Source organism: Erpetoichthys calabaricus, chromosome 2, assembly GCF_900747795.2.
Source record: "Erpetoichthys calabaricus chromosome 2, fErpCal1.3, whole genome shotgun sequence".
Lineage (NCBI taxonomy): Eukaryota > Metazoa > Chordata > Cladistia > Polypteriformes > Polypteridae > Erpetoichthys > Erpetoichthys calabaricus.
Window position 1 is genome coordinate 98183404 of NC_041395.2, and position 17660 is coordinate 98201063.

At 37.1% G+C, this 17660-nt stretch overlaps 1 protein-coding gene across 5 annotated transcripts in view; it reads left to right on the forward strand.

Annotated features, from left to right (window-relative positions):
* The window catches only part of sergef (secretion regulating guanine nucleotide exchange factor), a 346334-nt gene that overhangs the window by 217774 nt on the left and 110900 nt on the right, over positions 1-17660 (forward strand). The window contains exon 10 of one of the 5 annotated variants that reach the window (XM_028794190.2): positions 2459-2495. The exons of the other annotated variants lie outside the window; for them this stretch is intronic. Coding sequence (XP_028650023.1) covers positions 2459-2495 — 37 coding nt within the window. The remainder of the gene's footprint in view (positions 1-2458; positions 2496-17660) is intronic. 5 annotated transcript variants of the gene reach the window in all.

Genomic DNA, 17660 nt, shown 5'->3' on the forward strand with positions numbered 1-17660 from the left:
ACACAGACAGTAGACCCCCGCAAAGTCGCGGTTCAGAGTTCGCGGCCTCAGTCGTTCGCGGATTTTTCCTTAGAACTTAACTAATAATTGTTAGCGGAAACCACAAATATCCTCCACAATTTTTTATTGTTTTATTCGTGGCAATACTGTACTATAGAGAGAACAGGAAGCAACCGTAGAGGAAAACACGGCTTGGTATGGTGAAAGTAGCCAATAGAATTTGAAACTGCAACTCCCAGCAGTCCCTGCAGTGGCTCTGATTGGTCTTCTGCTGAGGGTGCAGGAGCTGTTGGGGTCAAAGGATGTCAGCGTGGCTTTTAGGGGGCCGGTGACCAAAAGAAAAAAAGTTTTTGTAATTTGTGTTTCAAGTTCCTGTCTGTCTGCCTTCTGTTGGGTTACCTCTACTTATTCGTTTTGTCCTGGATTGTTTCGTGGTTGGGGTCTGAGGACTGTAAGTGGATTCATGATCATCCTGCGAAGAAAGGAGCACTCCTGAACCTGTCCACCCGTCTTCACCATTTCAGGAACTACCGGTAGGACTATCTTTACATTTCCATTCAACGTGCGGGTCTATGGACTATCTATCTTCATCATTACATTTCATCCGTTGCCATTTTTCGCGGACTTTACTGTGTGTGTTTTGTTTCTGCTTTGTTGTATTTAATGTATAATCGCCATAAGGGAACAGGGGTGGTATCATTGTTTTCATTTATTTAATTTGTTTTCATTACATTCTTTATTTGCTGTTTGATTACTGGTTTGCTTTGTTTTTGTGTCTGCTTGTGAGTGCGTCCAGCTCGGGCCAAGGCTGGGTGCGTCCTTGGAATCTCCACCATAAAAATAATTAAATCTCCGTCTTCTCAGCGGTGTGAATCTTAGTGGCATCAGACCGCTAAAGCATTATTCATTTCTCCTTGCTGCTGATTGACGGCTGCACTGTGATGCATCTCCAGCTGAGTGTTCTCGTGTTTTCCGTTTTCTTCTTCTTAAAGCCCCAAGATGCCGCCGAAACGCCCTGCACCTTCTAAAGCTTCTGACAATGAAAACACATTTGCATGAATTATAGTACATATAGCGGTAACACCGGTATTTTACATTTTAGCACTGCGGGAGACATAGTAGTACAGTACTATACAGTATACAGGTTTACCTTTTACATTCTTTTTTTAGGTAATGTATTAAGCTGAATTTGAAATGAAATTAAAGTGTTTTGGGGGCATATTTAGGGTTTAAACTATGAAAATAGGCATTTTTTAACCACATCCAAAATTCACGGTTTTTCACACTTTGCGTGTGTACTTCGGGGGTGTACTGTATATATATATATGTATAATATAATATAAAATTTCAGATTTTCAGGATTATTAATATATATATAGAATCACACAGCTTACTTGGAAAGGGCAGGAAAACAAATTATTTCCATGACCCACACTACTGTTTAAAGGCATTTATTCAGCATTTGTTTTTTTGTGTTTAGAAGTGCTTACTAAAAAACTATTAAGACTGCCTTCCCATGGTATCATTTATCTACAGTACTTGAAATAAACAGTAGCAATATAAAAATAATAATGAGCAACAGAGTTGTTAGCATTGCTGCCTCACAATATCATAGACTACCTTATATACCCATTTATAGCACTATGGAATTTTTGATTTCAGTTCCCTTTTTTTTATAAGTTTTATCAGGGTATTCTGGTTTTTGACTCAAGATTGGCATACTAGATTGGTGATTGTGGGTATTTATATCAGTGACTGTGACAGTTACAGTGACTTTTGATGTGCTGTTAAGAGGTTCTTGCTTCCCATAACTCTGAAACTGAAAAGGCTGATTAAATAAATTCACAGTTAATAAGAGCAAAATAAATAGTGATTACCTTTCATTTAAGGCTTTTTTAGAGTTCTAAAACAATGGGGGCAAGGAGTTCACAACATTGCTTTGTTTAGTTCTGCTGCCTCATGGCTGCAGACGTCTGAGTTAAAATCATGGCCCACCCACTGTTAATATTGATTTATAAAGTCTCCCTATGTCCCAGTGAATTTTCTTCAGGTAGTTCTGTTTCCTCTTATACCGAAAATACTTGCAGTTTAGGGTGATTGGCCCATCTTAAATGATACTGTATAAATGTCTGAGTGTGTACTGTTGTGGGCTGGCATCACTTCTAGGGTAGGTTTTTCCTTCACTTAGCACTGCTAGGTTTGGCTCATGTCCTCTAAATGAATGAACTGGGTAAAAATAATTGAAACTTACAAATTTTTGTCTTCCTTTTTGTGCTCTAACTTGTCTAACTAATGCTAGTTTTCTAGTTTCTAATATGTATATTTAAAATATGGAGCCAGTATTGCTAATAATAAAAATAAAGCAGTACTGCTGAAAAAGTTAAGAAAACTATGCAAAGGTGCATTTCTTTTTGAGGAAACAGATGTATATTATTTACTGCTGTTTATTATTTTGCAGATTACTTGTGGCTCTGAGCACAGCCTGGCTGCTGTTGGTAAGTGTTATTTTTTATGATAGCATTTAATTGTAAGAAGAATATTTTGTTATATTATTTTAGGTTTATGCATTTTATAAATCAAAAGAAAATGGGTCAAGTAAAGCATGATAATGATACCCCAATTATCACAGCTTTATGGATGAAAGGACTCTGTCGTCATATTAGATGGCCTAGCACAGACTCTACAATAGAACAACGGTTTTCAAACTGTGGTCTGTGGACCAGAATACGGCGGCCGTCCGCGAGGGCATTGTGAAATATCCATTAATTAACACTGCGTAGTTCAATAATAATGCAGCATCTCGTTAATTATCGCTGTTACTTTCGAAACACTTTGGTACCCTATGAGCCTTTTCAGTCAGAGTCAGACCATTTAGTATTTTAGTAATGTTAGTGATGCTGGTTTTAATTATTCTATGCATGCTACAGTGACGTCAAATTTCAATAAGACGTATTCTAGTCTGTTGTCGAAATTATAACGTATGGCCAGAGTGTTTAATAATATGGTAATACTATAATATACTCTGTCTACTGGCATAACTGGCCTATTTCATTCACGTTTGCTGTAGTTCCTAAATAAATAATTATTTTGTTGTTTGCCGTAGGTAATGATTGAATACGTTTTTGAAGCGTAAGAAAATAGAGTTGCCATTACATGAAACAGACGACAGTTTTGATGATTCAGAATCAGAAACTAATGACTTGTCAAAATGCAAGAGAAAGCCAACACCAAAGTTAAGAAAATATGACGAGGATTACGTTAAATTTCGTTTTGTCGAATGTGCTTCAAATTCATATATAGATGGCAGTGTCTGATTTGTAACAAAAGTTTGTCAAATGAAGCTTTGAAACCAGCCAAATTGAAAAGGCATTTAATGAAGAACCATCCTGATTTTGCTGGCAAACCGAAAATATTTTTCCAACGAAAGAAGGAAGAATATATCAAGCAGACAACATTTTTAATTGATACCAAACGAAAAATTGCTGAAGCATCCTATTTGGTGGCATTGAGAATGGCTCGCACTAAGAAAGCTCACACGATTGCTGAAGATTTACCGTAGATACTCGCATATTAGTCGATCTCGCAGATAAGTCGAGTGTGTTTTTAAGCCGAAAATTACGAAATTTGTTATGACCCACGTATAAGTCGAGGGTAAAACTTGACAGCTATCAACGATAGAGGGCGACAATCAGCTGTTAATGGCGACAAAACTCACTGTCACGTCACAGGCATTCCCTCTGTGCTTGGAGAAATGCTAGACTTGTTGACTCGGCAACTAATCCTTGCGTGTGCGTGAGTTGCGAAATGTAAACAAATGTAAACAAAGGCATGATGGGTCGATATGTCACAAGGGAGCAAAGCGAGTGCAGAAAAGAAAACACTTGGCAGACGATGTTTTGCACATTATCGCTGAGTCGGACTCTGATTTTTCAGAAACGGATTTTATTGACAGTGATCAGGAATAGAGCAAGAGACTGAGAAGCCGGCATCAGCTGATCGGACACCAGCCGATGCCGCGCCAGCTGAACGCATTCGCGCAGCCGATACACCTACGGCAAGGTTCGCGTGGGAGGAATACCCAGACATTGATCCATGGGAGCCGAACTGGCTACCGGACTTCACAAGACAGCATGGCTTGCTGTTGGACACGACAGATCACCCACTGCTGGACTACTTCAGGCTGCTCTCTCCTGATGCTGCTTTTCAGCTACTGTCAGACGAGACAAATAGGTAGGCAGAGAAATTTTTTGAATTGCGGGCTGCGCTTGCATCGCATTGATAGCGTACGTTGCCTTGGTTCTTTTGATTCCAAATCTGGTTGCACGTGGCAGCTAATGGTATGTTTGTTATCCAAAACCTGCAAAAGCTAATGCTCAAATTCAAGTATTTCACAGTTTAAAGAATTATTTAATGAAATTAGAAAAAACTAGCTAATTAATAGTATTGCTGGCTTATAATTATTTCAAAGACCATGGGAAACGGCAGATGACTGGTGACTTAACACCGTGAAGCGTTGAGTGTACAATGTCGTTACCCAAATTCTATGGACAATTAATTGTGTTGCCCCGCGGATAAGTCGACTCTGTTTTTTTGAATGAATTTTAAGGCATAAATTTTTCGACTTATACGCGAGTATCTATGGTAATTCTTCCTTCTGCAGTTGATATGTGCGAAACAGTTCTAGACAAAGAATGCGCTGCAAAACTGAAAGGAATTCCATTGTCGGACAACACAACTGGAAGAAGGATAGAAGACATGGCAGATGATATAAAGGCGCAACTAATTGACAGACTGAAAGAAGGTTATTTTGCAATACAACTGGATGAGAGCACCGAAGTTGCCAACCAGGCACAACTACTGGCCTTTGTGCAATGCTGTTGGGAAGGGGAAATGATAGAAGATTTGTTTTTATGTCATCCAATGCCTTGCAGAACAAATGCCGAGGAGGTTTTCAAAGTGTTTGACAATTTCCTTTCACAGTCAGGTCTGTCATGGGGTCGGTGCATAGGCATTTGCACGGATGGTGCAGCATCCATGACCGGGAAACATTCTGGAGTTGTGGCGTGTGTGAAGAAAGAAGCACCTAACATCACAGCGACACATTGTATGATTCATCGGCAATCACTGGCAGCGAAGAACATGACACAATCACTATCTGAAGTCTTGTCTGGTTGCATCAAAGTTGTAAATTTGATTAAAACCAGACCAGTGTACGCTTGCAGGTTTGCAATTCTTTGTGAAGAGTTGGTGGCTGAGCATTCAAATCTTTGCTCCATACAGAAGTACGATGGCTATCATGAGGCAAAATAGCGCAGTGTGTATTTGAACTTCGAGAAGAACTACTGGTATTTCTGATGGAATGTAATGCTGACCTGGCTTCAGTCATGGCTGATGACATTTGGCTAGGGTAGGCAAACTTGCCTATCTGGCCAATATATTAAACTTACTAAATGAGCTGAACTTGTCACTTCAGGGAAGAGATTCAAACATCTTAAGAAGTCATGACAAGATTGCAGCATTTAAGAAGAAGCTCAGTACATGGAAAAGCAGAATTAACAAGAAGGTTTTAGACATGTTATCAATCTTGGATGATTACATCTGCAACAATTCGTTGATCAACGCCGATCTCATAATTTGCGAGGTCGAGCAGCATTTGCAGTCGCTGGCTGACCATTTTGATGAATACTTCTTGAATGGTAACATTGCTAATTTTGATTGGGTCCGCTGTACCTTTGATGTTGAATTGGCAGACCTCGCTGGGCACGAGCAGGAGAAGTTAGCTGAATTGTCATGCGATCACAGATTGCAAAATATGTTCAAGCGGCAATCACTGTCATCTTTTTGGTTGAGTGTGGCTTCCGAGTATCTCTTGATATCTGACAAGGCAGTCAAGATTTTGTTACTGTTTGCAACAACATATTTGTGTAAAACAGTATTTTCAGCACCTACGAATATGAAGAGCAAGTACAGATCCAGACTGGCCATTGAAAGTGACTTGCGTGTGAGCTTATCAAAAGTAGCACCGAGAATTGACAGTTTGTACAAATCAAAGCAAGCACATCCTTCCCACTGACATTATTAGTGTTAACCGAAACCAATGGTAGCCTAATAATTTCTTAAAAATGACTTTGTTCCGTAATTATTGCATGCACATAGGCGTAATGAAAATTTATTCTGCGTTACTTGTTCATTTATGATTTTCCGTTATAGTAGTCATCGTGACAGTGAAGAATATTCCATTTTACGTTATAAAATTTTACTTGTTCAATATAGGGGTCCGCGAGCTAGGCCCGGAATATAATAAGGGTCCCTGGTGCAAAAAGTTTGAAAACTGCTGCAATAGAATGCCTAGAAGGAAGCAAGCCAGTGGCTTAGGTCTCAAGAACGGATCTTGTCATTTGGCTTTGTGTTATAACTGATTGTTGATGCAATACCCAAAGGTTTATTTTTTTCAGGGATGCTGCTGACTATAGATTTAGTATTCCTCTCCTCCTTTCCTATGGAAATACATTGTTAGATTCCATTTATGTTAACCAGTTTGAAGCTGCTTTGTTTTACTGTGTGTTTAAACAATTCTGTGTCTTTATGTGTATTATTTATTTGAATAGTATTTTGTAAAGACAGTAAATTAATTTACTTTGAACTTCTGGGTCAACACCCAGACCATTATACAAAATTAAACTGAATTGATGCAGATTATGATGTAGATTATGACTGTGATTGTGTCATGTTTTACTTTAATATGAGTAAAGTAGATTTAAACAGCTTTTTCTACAATGTAGAATTGCCTCATATTTTATTTTTCAGAAAGCACATGGTTCAATATTGTGGCAAATGTCACAGTTTAGTAGCACATACTGGTTGCCGCAGTGGGGTGTATTACATTTCAAAAACAGTTATGACACATTCAAAGCTGCCTAGATTCATTCATCCATCTGTTATTATACCTCTAATGATATTTTTGCTTATTTGGCACTAGAAGATATTAATTTCTTCATTTATACTTGCTTCTTTCTTGGTAGTGTTCTTTTTTTTTCTTTTTCCATTAATCGGTACCACAGATATTTCAAACATCCATCCATCCATCCATTTTCCAACCCGCTGAATCCGAACACAGGGTCACGGGGGTCTGCTGGAGCCAATCCCAGCCAACACAGGGCACAAGGTAGGAAACAATCCTGGGCAGGGTGCCAACCCACCGCAGGACACACACAAACACACCCACACACCAAGCACACACTAGGGCCAATTTAGAATCGCCAACCCACCTAACCTGCATGTCTTTGGACTGTGGGAGGAAACCGGAGCGCCCGGAGGAAACCCACGCAGACACGGGGAGAACATGCAAACTCCACGCAGGGAGGTCCCGGGAATCGAACCCAGGTCCCCAGATCTCCCAACTGCGAGGCAGCAGCGCTACCCACTGTGCCACCGTGCCGCCCATATTTCAAACAATATAAGATTAAAAAGTAAACCTGGCATAAATTAAAGGGTAGTAAACTAGGAGATTTCCAGCAGGAAGCTAAATTTAGCAGCATTTGTTCCAACAGAGAATAGCATTTGTTGAACAGGAGAAAGAGAGGTGGTATAAAAGTCTAAAACAAGAAAAATTTATGGGTATTTTGTCGAAAAGTATAGGTGAGGGAAACTTTAATACACTGCACCAGAAAACCACAACCATGAACATTCTGAGAACATCTGCAGAAAGGTACCTAGGGACAAGGGAAGAAAGGGAGCACAAAGGATTAGCCAAAAGCTCATAGCAAAACATTTGTGTTCAGTTAATTATGAGTGATGTTCTAATGTAAATTGGGTATGTTGGTGGTAAGGATAAAGTAATATTGTTAAAAAAACACATTCCAATCAATAATGTAGAAAGAGGAAAACTTGCATTCCCAAACCAGCTTAACTGATAATGGTCCAAGAGTGGCTTTTAACAGGTTTGCATTTAATACTGAGATATGCTTTTTATTGGAGACAAAGACCAAAAAAAGGATAACAAAGGAGGAAACAAAGAAGCACAGTTCACTTTAAGACCAAATCTAATTTGGAGATAAATGAAATAAGAACTGGATGGAACAGAGAACACAGACTTCAGTAACTGGAATGTTCAGCACTCTGAATCTTAATAAATGTTGCCAAGTGTGGCAAAACCATACTGCTTCCAGGTCGTCAAAGAAATAGGACTTCCCCCTATAAGTAAGACTAGATTATGAAAAGTGATAGTAAAGGAATGTAGGCTTGGGTAGGGGCTTAAATGTTTCTCCAACCTTACATCATATAATAAATGCATGTGTAACTAGTGAACGCAATTTTAATTATAGCTGTTTCAATGTCAGCAAATGTAGAAGTGAGTGAAGTTTGGTAGAAAAACAGTTTGGCTTCAATTGGAAGCCAAGACTGAGGAAGATTGGCAGGTTCCATCCAGCATCAAATTGATTTAAGCATAAAGGCCCAATGATACAGTTCTAAGTCTGCCAAGGCAACACCCCCTTCCAGCCAGTCATTTACCAGTGACTTTAGACCCAAATTAAAGTGGAGGAAGAGGGAGTATGCTGCTAACAAAATTAAACCCAGGCGGTGTTCATTTTAATAATAACCAATTTGGACCAAAACGATAGAGGCCAGGTAGAAAGAGTCTTTTTGGAATTTTTAAAAATGTGTTTATTGTTTAATTAGTCACTATAATAGAGAAAAGGGGAGATATTGATATTGATACCCAAGAATATAATTGGGGTGTTGGGATTCACACACAGACCAAAAGGTAAACACCCCCTCATACCCTCAGCAACAACTCTTCCATTAGCAACCCAAACTTTTCCTAGATGGTGTACCAACCAAGGAGTTGCTGATCCCTAACATGCTTAGGTTCAGGTCGATTACCAATTCTGAAGTGCAGATGGTATTGCTGCTGGCTCAATACCAAGAATTAGTTCTTAATTAATAAGATTTAAGAATTGATTACATAGTAAAGAAAAGAAGGAAGATTCATATAAAGTGGGAGCCTTGGTCACTCAGAGTGCAAGTTTCCAGCCACCAGATTCTTGCTTTAAAAATCAATGGTACAATACTTAGTTTTGCAGTTTTCAGCATCCATGTTAGGTTGTTTCTGAACATAGGAAAATATTCCATAAGCCATAATGGCTAGAAAATTGTAATTCACATATTTCTTAAATAGCATCTTAAGTTTTGGCCACTTACAAAACAAACATTGTAGATTCAGACTCAAAACATTTGTTTAACCCTTGACAGTCTCATCCAACAGGATACAATTCTAATGAAGCATTACAGAACTAAGAGGTTCAGAGAACAAGTTATTTTTGAAAGATGATTAACACGGCTGATTTTACCTGTTTTGTGTGTTTTAAAAATTTTTGTAAAATGTTTTTATATTAGTAAAAAAACAAAATCTTTGTAACAGATTTATTTGCTGACTGTAGAAGTTGTATTTGTAGCTGTTTTACATTTATAGCTATCCTTTTCAAATTTATTTATGTTCAATGTCAGGGTGAATCTAGTCAAAATTGTTGTATGGCTCAAAATTCAAATTCTGTTACTGGAACCTGAAAGAGTAGTATGTTTATCCAACCCCTATGAATGTATAAATACAGTATTTTGGACAATAATATACATTCAGAATGTGTGTGATGACTAGGCCAACTCCGCATAGATGGGAAAATTGTCATTGCATTATCAGAAATTTAAAGCTTTAACCCATGAGCAGGAAAGCAACATCACCATACCAGAGTCTTAAATGCAATATTGTTTTTCACCCAATATTAAAAATTCTGTTATGCATTATTCATATGAAATAAAAAAAAATTATTGAGGCTTCCATATAATGTGTGAGTGTTCATATACAGTATACAGTTCATCTGTTTTTTCTACACAATTGTCAATTTTAATTTATTATATCTTAAGGGCTCCCTTCCAAAGGTTTACGCTACAAATTCAGCAGCCACATAGCACTTGATTTCAAAGGCTACGGCTGTTCCATTCTCTGAATAAAAGGTCAACTGGGTATCTGACAAATAACTAGTAGTCCTGTGTACTTCAGATAACACATTTCAATACAGGCAATATGACTTCTTGATTTCTGGATCACCTGTCTCTGCCCCGGGAGAAACTTGTCAAAAATTGATAAAATCCTGCATTGACTACTGTAGGTACCCCTTCTACTCTGTCATCACAGCTCCAGTTGATTCAAAACTCTGATGCAAGAGTCCTTACATAGGCCTGTAACAGGGAAAACATAACACCCATCCTGCTCTGCACTGGCCCCCTGTGTCTTATAGGATTGAATATAAAGTTCTACTATTAACCTATAATGCAAAAAATGAATTTCCCCTCTGGGATTAATATAGTGTAGCAAACCTTTAAATGGTCTTGCACCAGCCTACATAAGTAACCTTCTCCATCACTGTGCTGCTGTTCACCCACTAAGGTTCACTGATTCTGACAATCCTCTTGTGCCCCAAACTAACTTGTACTCTGTGGGTGACAGAGCCTTCAGCTGTTTAGTACCCAGACTTTGGAATGACATCCCTAAATTAATGAGGTCAGCTGACTCAATTATTATTATTTAAGACTCCTTGAATATCTTAGTTACTAAGGCCAATCCTTTCCCATATGGGAAGCCTAACCTTTCTCTGACTGGGACACAGTCTATGTTACCTGCTAGAAAGTTAGAAGCAAACAAATATCCAAATGAAAATACACCTGTGGAGAAAAGGACAAAGAAAAACACTACACTACTAAATATGTCTATAGGGTCAAACATATTATCATAAATCTTTTCTGCAACCACAGTAATTAATAAAAATCGAAATTGGGATTTTGATACTACATCCAAGCTAACCAATAATCAAGACCAAGGTACAGTCCTCAAGTTGAGAATCGGAGAACCTAGCCAGAAAACTGGAAATAACAAACCTGTATTAGAGTTGAGAGAAACCCACTGACAAGACAGAAACTAACATACTAAATGCTTCAGCAAGGAACTGAGGCTAGTCATCATATTCAGCACTCCTGAGTAAATATTGGTAATATTTACTTGACAAAAGCAAAGAATGCAACATAATTTACTTAGACTTCCAAAAAGCCTTCTATAAAGTCCCACACTGAAGATTAATTTTGAAAGTAGAAGCTGTTGGCATCAGATGTAACTTGCAAAGATGGATCTCAAGTTGGTTAACCAAAAGAAAACAAAGAGTACAGACAACAGGAGAATGCTCAGTATGGGGAGAGGTCATCAGTAGAGCCCCTCAGGTGTGTTTTCTTGGACTGTTACTTTTTCCATATATTAATAATATTGATTAAGGTGTAGTTAGTAAGCTTGTGAAATTCGCAGATGATGCTAAAATTGAAAGGATGGATTATACTAAGGAGGCAATAAAAACATTTCAAAAAGTCCTTTACAATTTTCAGAATGCTACAGACACTTGGAAAATGCAATTTCATGTAGCAAGTGCTACACGTGGGCAAATGGAATGTTTAAAGATTTGGATGTCCTGTAGGATGCAGCCATTGGAAAGCTTTTAGGGGTTTATGTTGACACAACATTTGTCATTGTCTAAGCAATCTGCATAGGCAATTAAAAAAGCTAAAAAATGTTATATTGTAAAAACTGTTGAATATAAGTTGTGGGGCATTATGCTTAGACAATATAATGTAGTAGTGAAGACCGCACCTGAAGTATTGTGAGCAGTTCTGGTCACCATGCTACAAGGCAGACATAGCAGCACTTAAAGATGTGCAGAGGAGATTAACAAGTGCATCTAGAAGTTAAAGACATGTACTACTCATCCAGGTTCACAGAATTAAACCTGTTCAGTCTTCAAAATTCTCAAAGACAATGATCAAGTAGATCCAGTCAAATTCTTTGGTCTAAATGGCAGATCACATACATGAGGGCACTAGTGAAAATGAAGGAGAAGTGCATTTAAAAGAACTGAAACTCAAATAATCATGCGAATCTAGAACAAACTGAGTCATTTAGTAGAAGTAGAAACATTGACAACCTCTAAGAAGTACATGGATGAGATACTAGAACAGTTTAGCAATTAGCCAAGAAAATTAGCTTGACAAACTGACTGGTCTCTGGTCATTTAATTCATTAAATTACTCATGTTCATTAAGATGAAAAGGGATACCAATTAACAAATAAAAGAAATATAAAGGAATACAACCTTAAAGGTAAAAGCAGCTACACCATGCCACATGCTTCTTTTTAAACATTAATATATTATTAAGTCTAGAAATACTGAATTTATATGGTTGCCACAATAGCATAAATAGAGAAGAAAACCTCTTTTAATAATCATTTGTGGTATTGACACAGTGTTTTGTAAATTGTACCTTTATTCAGTCTTCATTCCTCTAAGAAAAAAAAAAAATTTTCCTGCTCTTTGCTTTTTTATTTCTTGGATCAAGCAATCTCTTCTCTTATACTTCGTAATTCACTTATCTTTGTAAATGCTTTTATCCTTGTAAACACTATACCAGCTTTCTACAGAAAAAAAGACACTGCCTGCAGTGTGACTTTTTTGAGTGGTCAAGCATTCTTCCAGTTAGTGCCCTAGGGAGGCACTTTTTTAATGATTTTTTTTAATTCAGTGCTTATTTGGCATGGTGTTTTTATTCTAGTTTTCTTGTTGAAGTGGAGGCTTTGGCCCTTTACTTTTTACAATCTGCTGAACATCAAGTATAATTGAGCCAACATAGTCTTAATCAGGAATCTGATCCGTAAAGTGCCCTTTAGTATTTGTAAGATGGGAGAATCCATTCCCATTTGGTAAATGCTATTTGTGAAGTGCGAATGATGGCTTTTTAAAGTACGTCAGTGACACTGCTCTTAAAATGTAATGTATATGTGGAGAATCTCATCAAAACTTTATAAAGGCAAGAAAACATTTTGATATTTATTTAATTGGAAATAATAAAGTCAGATAGTTTTGGGTAGTATTAAAATGTGTTGTTTGATTTTTTTTTTATAACTGCTAACCCTTTTTACATCATAATATATGTTAAACAAATAAGCTTTCTTGATCCTCAGTCATACTTTAGTTCATGGTAAACAGAGAGGACAGCTTAGATATGCATTTGTGATCATCCCTTCCTTTTCACTAAATGTGGATGTTGAGGAACAGACTGCTAAACAATGTATAGTTGTCCATTTGGTTCACAGCTATTTAAAATGATTCAATGCAAGCCACTCATTTTTATCTGTTTATTTATTTCAGCTTGGTATACAAAAGGAATAATACTATTAAACCTATGAATCATCCTATTTAAATTAAAAAGGCCAGTGACCTGACTTTGATTTCACAAAATATACTCTGTTTTAACTTCAAGTCTAAAAAATGGCTAGGGTTTCCAGGTAAAAAAAGTGAATAACAGGACAGACACATGAGGAAAACTTGCACTGAGGTAGGGGAGCAAAGGCACATGTTTTAGTGGAGTGAATGGTAGTCCAAGAGGGTTGGAAACCTTGTAACTGTACTATGACAGTTGGGAGCCTGGTCAGAAGGCTGTGCTAATTCCCTTTGGACACAACAGGAAAGGCAGCCTGGTTGATGCGGAGTATTTTTGCTTCTCTTCACAGAAAGAGAGAGAGGAGGGTCTTGGAGAGTGAGGAATTGATAAGATACATGATGGTAGTAGCATGTAATGCCAATTTAATGGGAGGGTTACCCTACAGCCTGTAAGGTGCCAACACATAGTCCCACACTGGCCATTTAGACTGGCAGCCCCTGCCCTTCAAGCTAAGTCAAAGTTTCTTTTATGCTAGGGCAAATTTTTGGTTAAACTATCATTAAACTAAAAAAATCAAAATTGCTTAGCATGGAACTATGCAGAGCCTCTCTAGAATTTGGCAAGATTTCATTATTGTTGTTCTAAAATATGTCTACTGAGTTCCAGACTCTGTAACTAATGAACTCTTATTGTTTTATTTAGTAACTAGTCATTTAGCCCGTTACAATAACAGGCGCTAGAACAGTAGTGCATAAACATTAGTAGGAACAGTCTATATTAAATGGCAAGGGACTTGACCTCATTGTTTTTCTTGGTCGTATTTTTCTTTCTTTCAGCCTTTCTTTTGTTGATGTTTACTTGCTGAGCTGACCGTTCTTCGCTGGCTGCCGCCGTGTATTGTGTGTCTTTAATTTTCTGTGACAGTAATACTGTCTTGTACATCTGCTGGCTTGTACGTCCGTAATATACCTTTAATTTTCTCTGGTGGCAGGCGTGCGCGTCGGTAATATGCCTTTAATCTCCTCTGACAGTAATACTGGCTTGTATGTGGCCGTAATATGCGTCACTGTATTGTGTACCTTTAATTTCCTCTCGTAGTAATACTGGTTTGTATTTCCGTAAAACGCCTCTAACTTTCTCTGACAGTAATATCGCGCATCGCACCGTGCCCCGCGCATGCGCACTTCACCAGAAGACACACACACATGGACACCTGGACGCACAAAGGGATTTTATTAAAGAGGCTATATAACACATTGGGTCTCTTTTTTTATTACTAATTAACTCTCCATTCTGTGTGAGGCTGGTGGTTTTAGGAGAGTTTATTATTTCTAACCTTAATTGTTTTTGTAATGTCTGGGATTGATTGTAATTCTGGTGTTTTAAATCTTGTTCTAGTGAAACATATGTTTTATTGTTATAAAACTTTCTGTAATGAATAGATTTGAAACAAAAAAAACCTTAAAATAGCATTTATCCTAGAATTCCCCAAAACACCTGATAATTACTCTTGTAAACTACCTTAATAGACTATAAACATTCCCACCAGTTACTTGCATATTAATGAAAGTTTATTATGATAGCAAATTCAGTGTATTTATTGGTTATGTGTTTCTCTCATGTTTTTTTTTAGTTCTGTAATAAGTGGGTTCTCTGAATTAATAAATGAGTGAATCACTGCAGTACATGGTTTTAAAACACCTACATATTCTTTGACTTTTTCCTTGATGGTATAATACTGAAAGTCTCCTTTAGGACCTACTTGTGTATAGCTTTCTACAGCTGCTACTAAGTTAGGCTCCACTTTCTCATTTCTGATTTTCTATTTAACGGTTGTTTTAATGGGTTAACACGTTTTATATATAATGGTGTTGCCATTTTACTTATGAGACTTTTTAGAACTGTCTTTCCTATAATCTTACCCATCCATTGAGGAAATTTGCCATTTATCTTATTGATTGTCATGTGTTCAATATAAAATTAACCTGAATTCTTTTAAGCTTTCTCTTTTATTTATCCATTGACTTTCATCATTATGTATTACATCGAGAATTTTATCCCAGTGACTTTTGCTGTAACTCAAAATTTACCTTTTTGAGATTAAATGGTTTTTGGTTTAAGTAATTTGCATAGGGTATAATGGTTCCTAACAGTATCCTTTGTACTGTGAACTGTGTCTTATGAGAAAATTTCAAAGCAAACTGGAATTCCCCTTTTACTGATACTTTAATATGTAGAGTTAAAATGACTCATCTAAGAATTAATCCTTCTTTACAATGGGGATTCTCATTTATATTTAAATATGTTATATAATTAATTATCCATAATATCTTTTGGATATCTTGTGGACAGTAAAATATACAGGAACACTGAGGCTTAAAGAGAAATACCTTTACAAACCCATTTATTTCATTTTAAGGTTTTGGTGTATTTTTTACACATCTTTTATCCCAACACACCAGCTTTTTATTTACATTTTTTAAGATATTGACCCAGTGAATTAAATTTGCCATGCCCAATTGGCGCCTAAATTTACCTAAGGTATGCCATTGTCCAATTGTCTCTCTTTTTATAAAAAAAAAATTTGGAAGGCTTGGAAGGAGACAATACATCATCTTCTCAGAAGACAATTTGATGTCCCACGAGAGACACTTTAACGTCACGTGAGACAAGGCAGTGAGACAAATGGACAGCTGCTGTACAGGTTTTTAAATGATTGACGTGCAGCACGACAAGCAGAACACACAGCTCGGCAGCAGCAGGAGAAAGACAGCTGCTGATCAGACCACATCTCCTCTGCATGCAGCAGAGCAGCAGAGACGCGAAGTGGCTGGAGCGTAGTGTGCCCGGGTAGGGGGTGGGCGAGCGAAGCGAGCAGTGGGCAAAGCCCCCTAGTGATCTTAAAGATTAGAATGTCTCACATCTTGGCTAAAAGCTTATCCAAGTATCTGGGAATATCTCCAGTTTATACCCCTGGCTGATGACATCTCATATTGTAATCCTTACAAGTGATGCTTGCATTTAAGTGTCTCAAAAACTAAGTTTACCAAGGTAATGGCTTGCTTATTTCAGATGTGAATTTAGAGATGTATTAGTGGATCTTTTTACTCATTCCTTACTCTTCAGGGTTACTGGATTTGCAACATCTAGAAGAAATTTGAAGTGATTGGGCACTTTTAATTTTGGAGTTGATATATCTGGATTATGTAAACCTCCAACCCTATGCTTTCTTACAAAGAATGACTGAGCCATCTGTTTACACCTGTCTGAGAGAAGACTTTGCTCCACTGACACAATTAGTTTGTATTAATATTTCTCCCAGAGAAACAAATGGAAATGTGCATCAAATCCTTTTCTGGTATGCAGACCTCCTGAATTATTGATAACTAGCCATGGTACCTGTCAGGTAGTAGAAGAATTTAAAAATATTTGCTGTCTGTTGTTCTACGTGAACTTTCAGCACCTTTCCTCTGTATTTATGTGTATCTGAACCTCTCTTAACTGGCATTCCCTCTTTTGAGTGGGTTCTAGTAAAGCCTCCCTCTCAGACTCTGTCATTGTTTTTGAGGTGCCTTTCTCACCTCCTGTCCAGTCTTATACTTTCCGTCTTTGAAGGCAGCTATCTCAGCATGCATCTTTACTCCTCCTCATGTGTCTCGCACTTTCTTTTTCTTTGCGTCATTAAAGCCAAATTGACCAGATTGCTCTGAGGGACTAAACACACAGACTTTAGAGTTTTATTATATTGTAGATTTATTTTTGAAATGACAGAAAAGATTACATTTCTTATTTATTGATTTAGATCCTACAAAATCTCTGTAAAAATGTTTTTACAAATATTTTATAATTTAAATAGTTTTATTATTTAAAACTTTTTTCATTTTTTTGTGAGAAAATATTATTTTTTATTAAATTTTAAAAATAGAATAGTGTAAGCACAGAATGTTTTGCCAAGTAAAATTGCTATATGCTTGCCTCTGCTAAGAATCAGATCACGATCATATAGCTCTGAGAATTTGGGTCTAATTGAGTAACACTATTATCTATAGCAGTTTAAAAGTTCAATGTATCTTTATCTTCCTTGGATTAAATTACTATAAATCCCCATTACACAGTTTCCAAAATAACTCCTCTGTCTACAGCACTTAAAATTTTTACCTGTTTCTAAACCACAGCTTTGACCAGGTACGTGTTATAATATTCTTTCAATTAGCATAGATTAGTTTTTAGCCTCAAACTTCAATAGTTCTGCATCACTCTCCATACCTCTTTTCTATAACAGATTACATTTTTCATTTACATTTTTTTTCCATTACATGTTTTACTTTTAGATGACTAACATTGTACAGTGAATGGTCACAGTGAACTCTTACAAGCCCTCCTAAACTACCAGCATTACAATACAT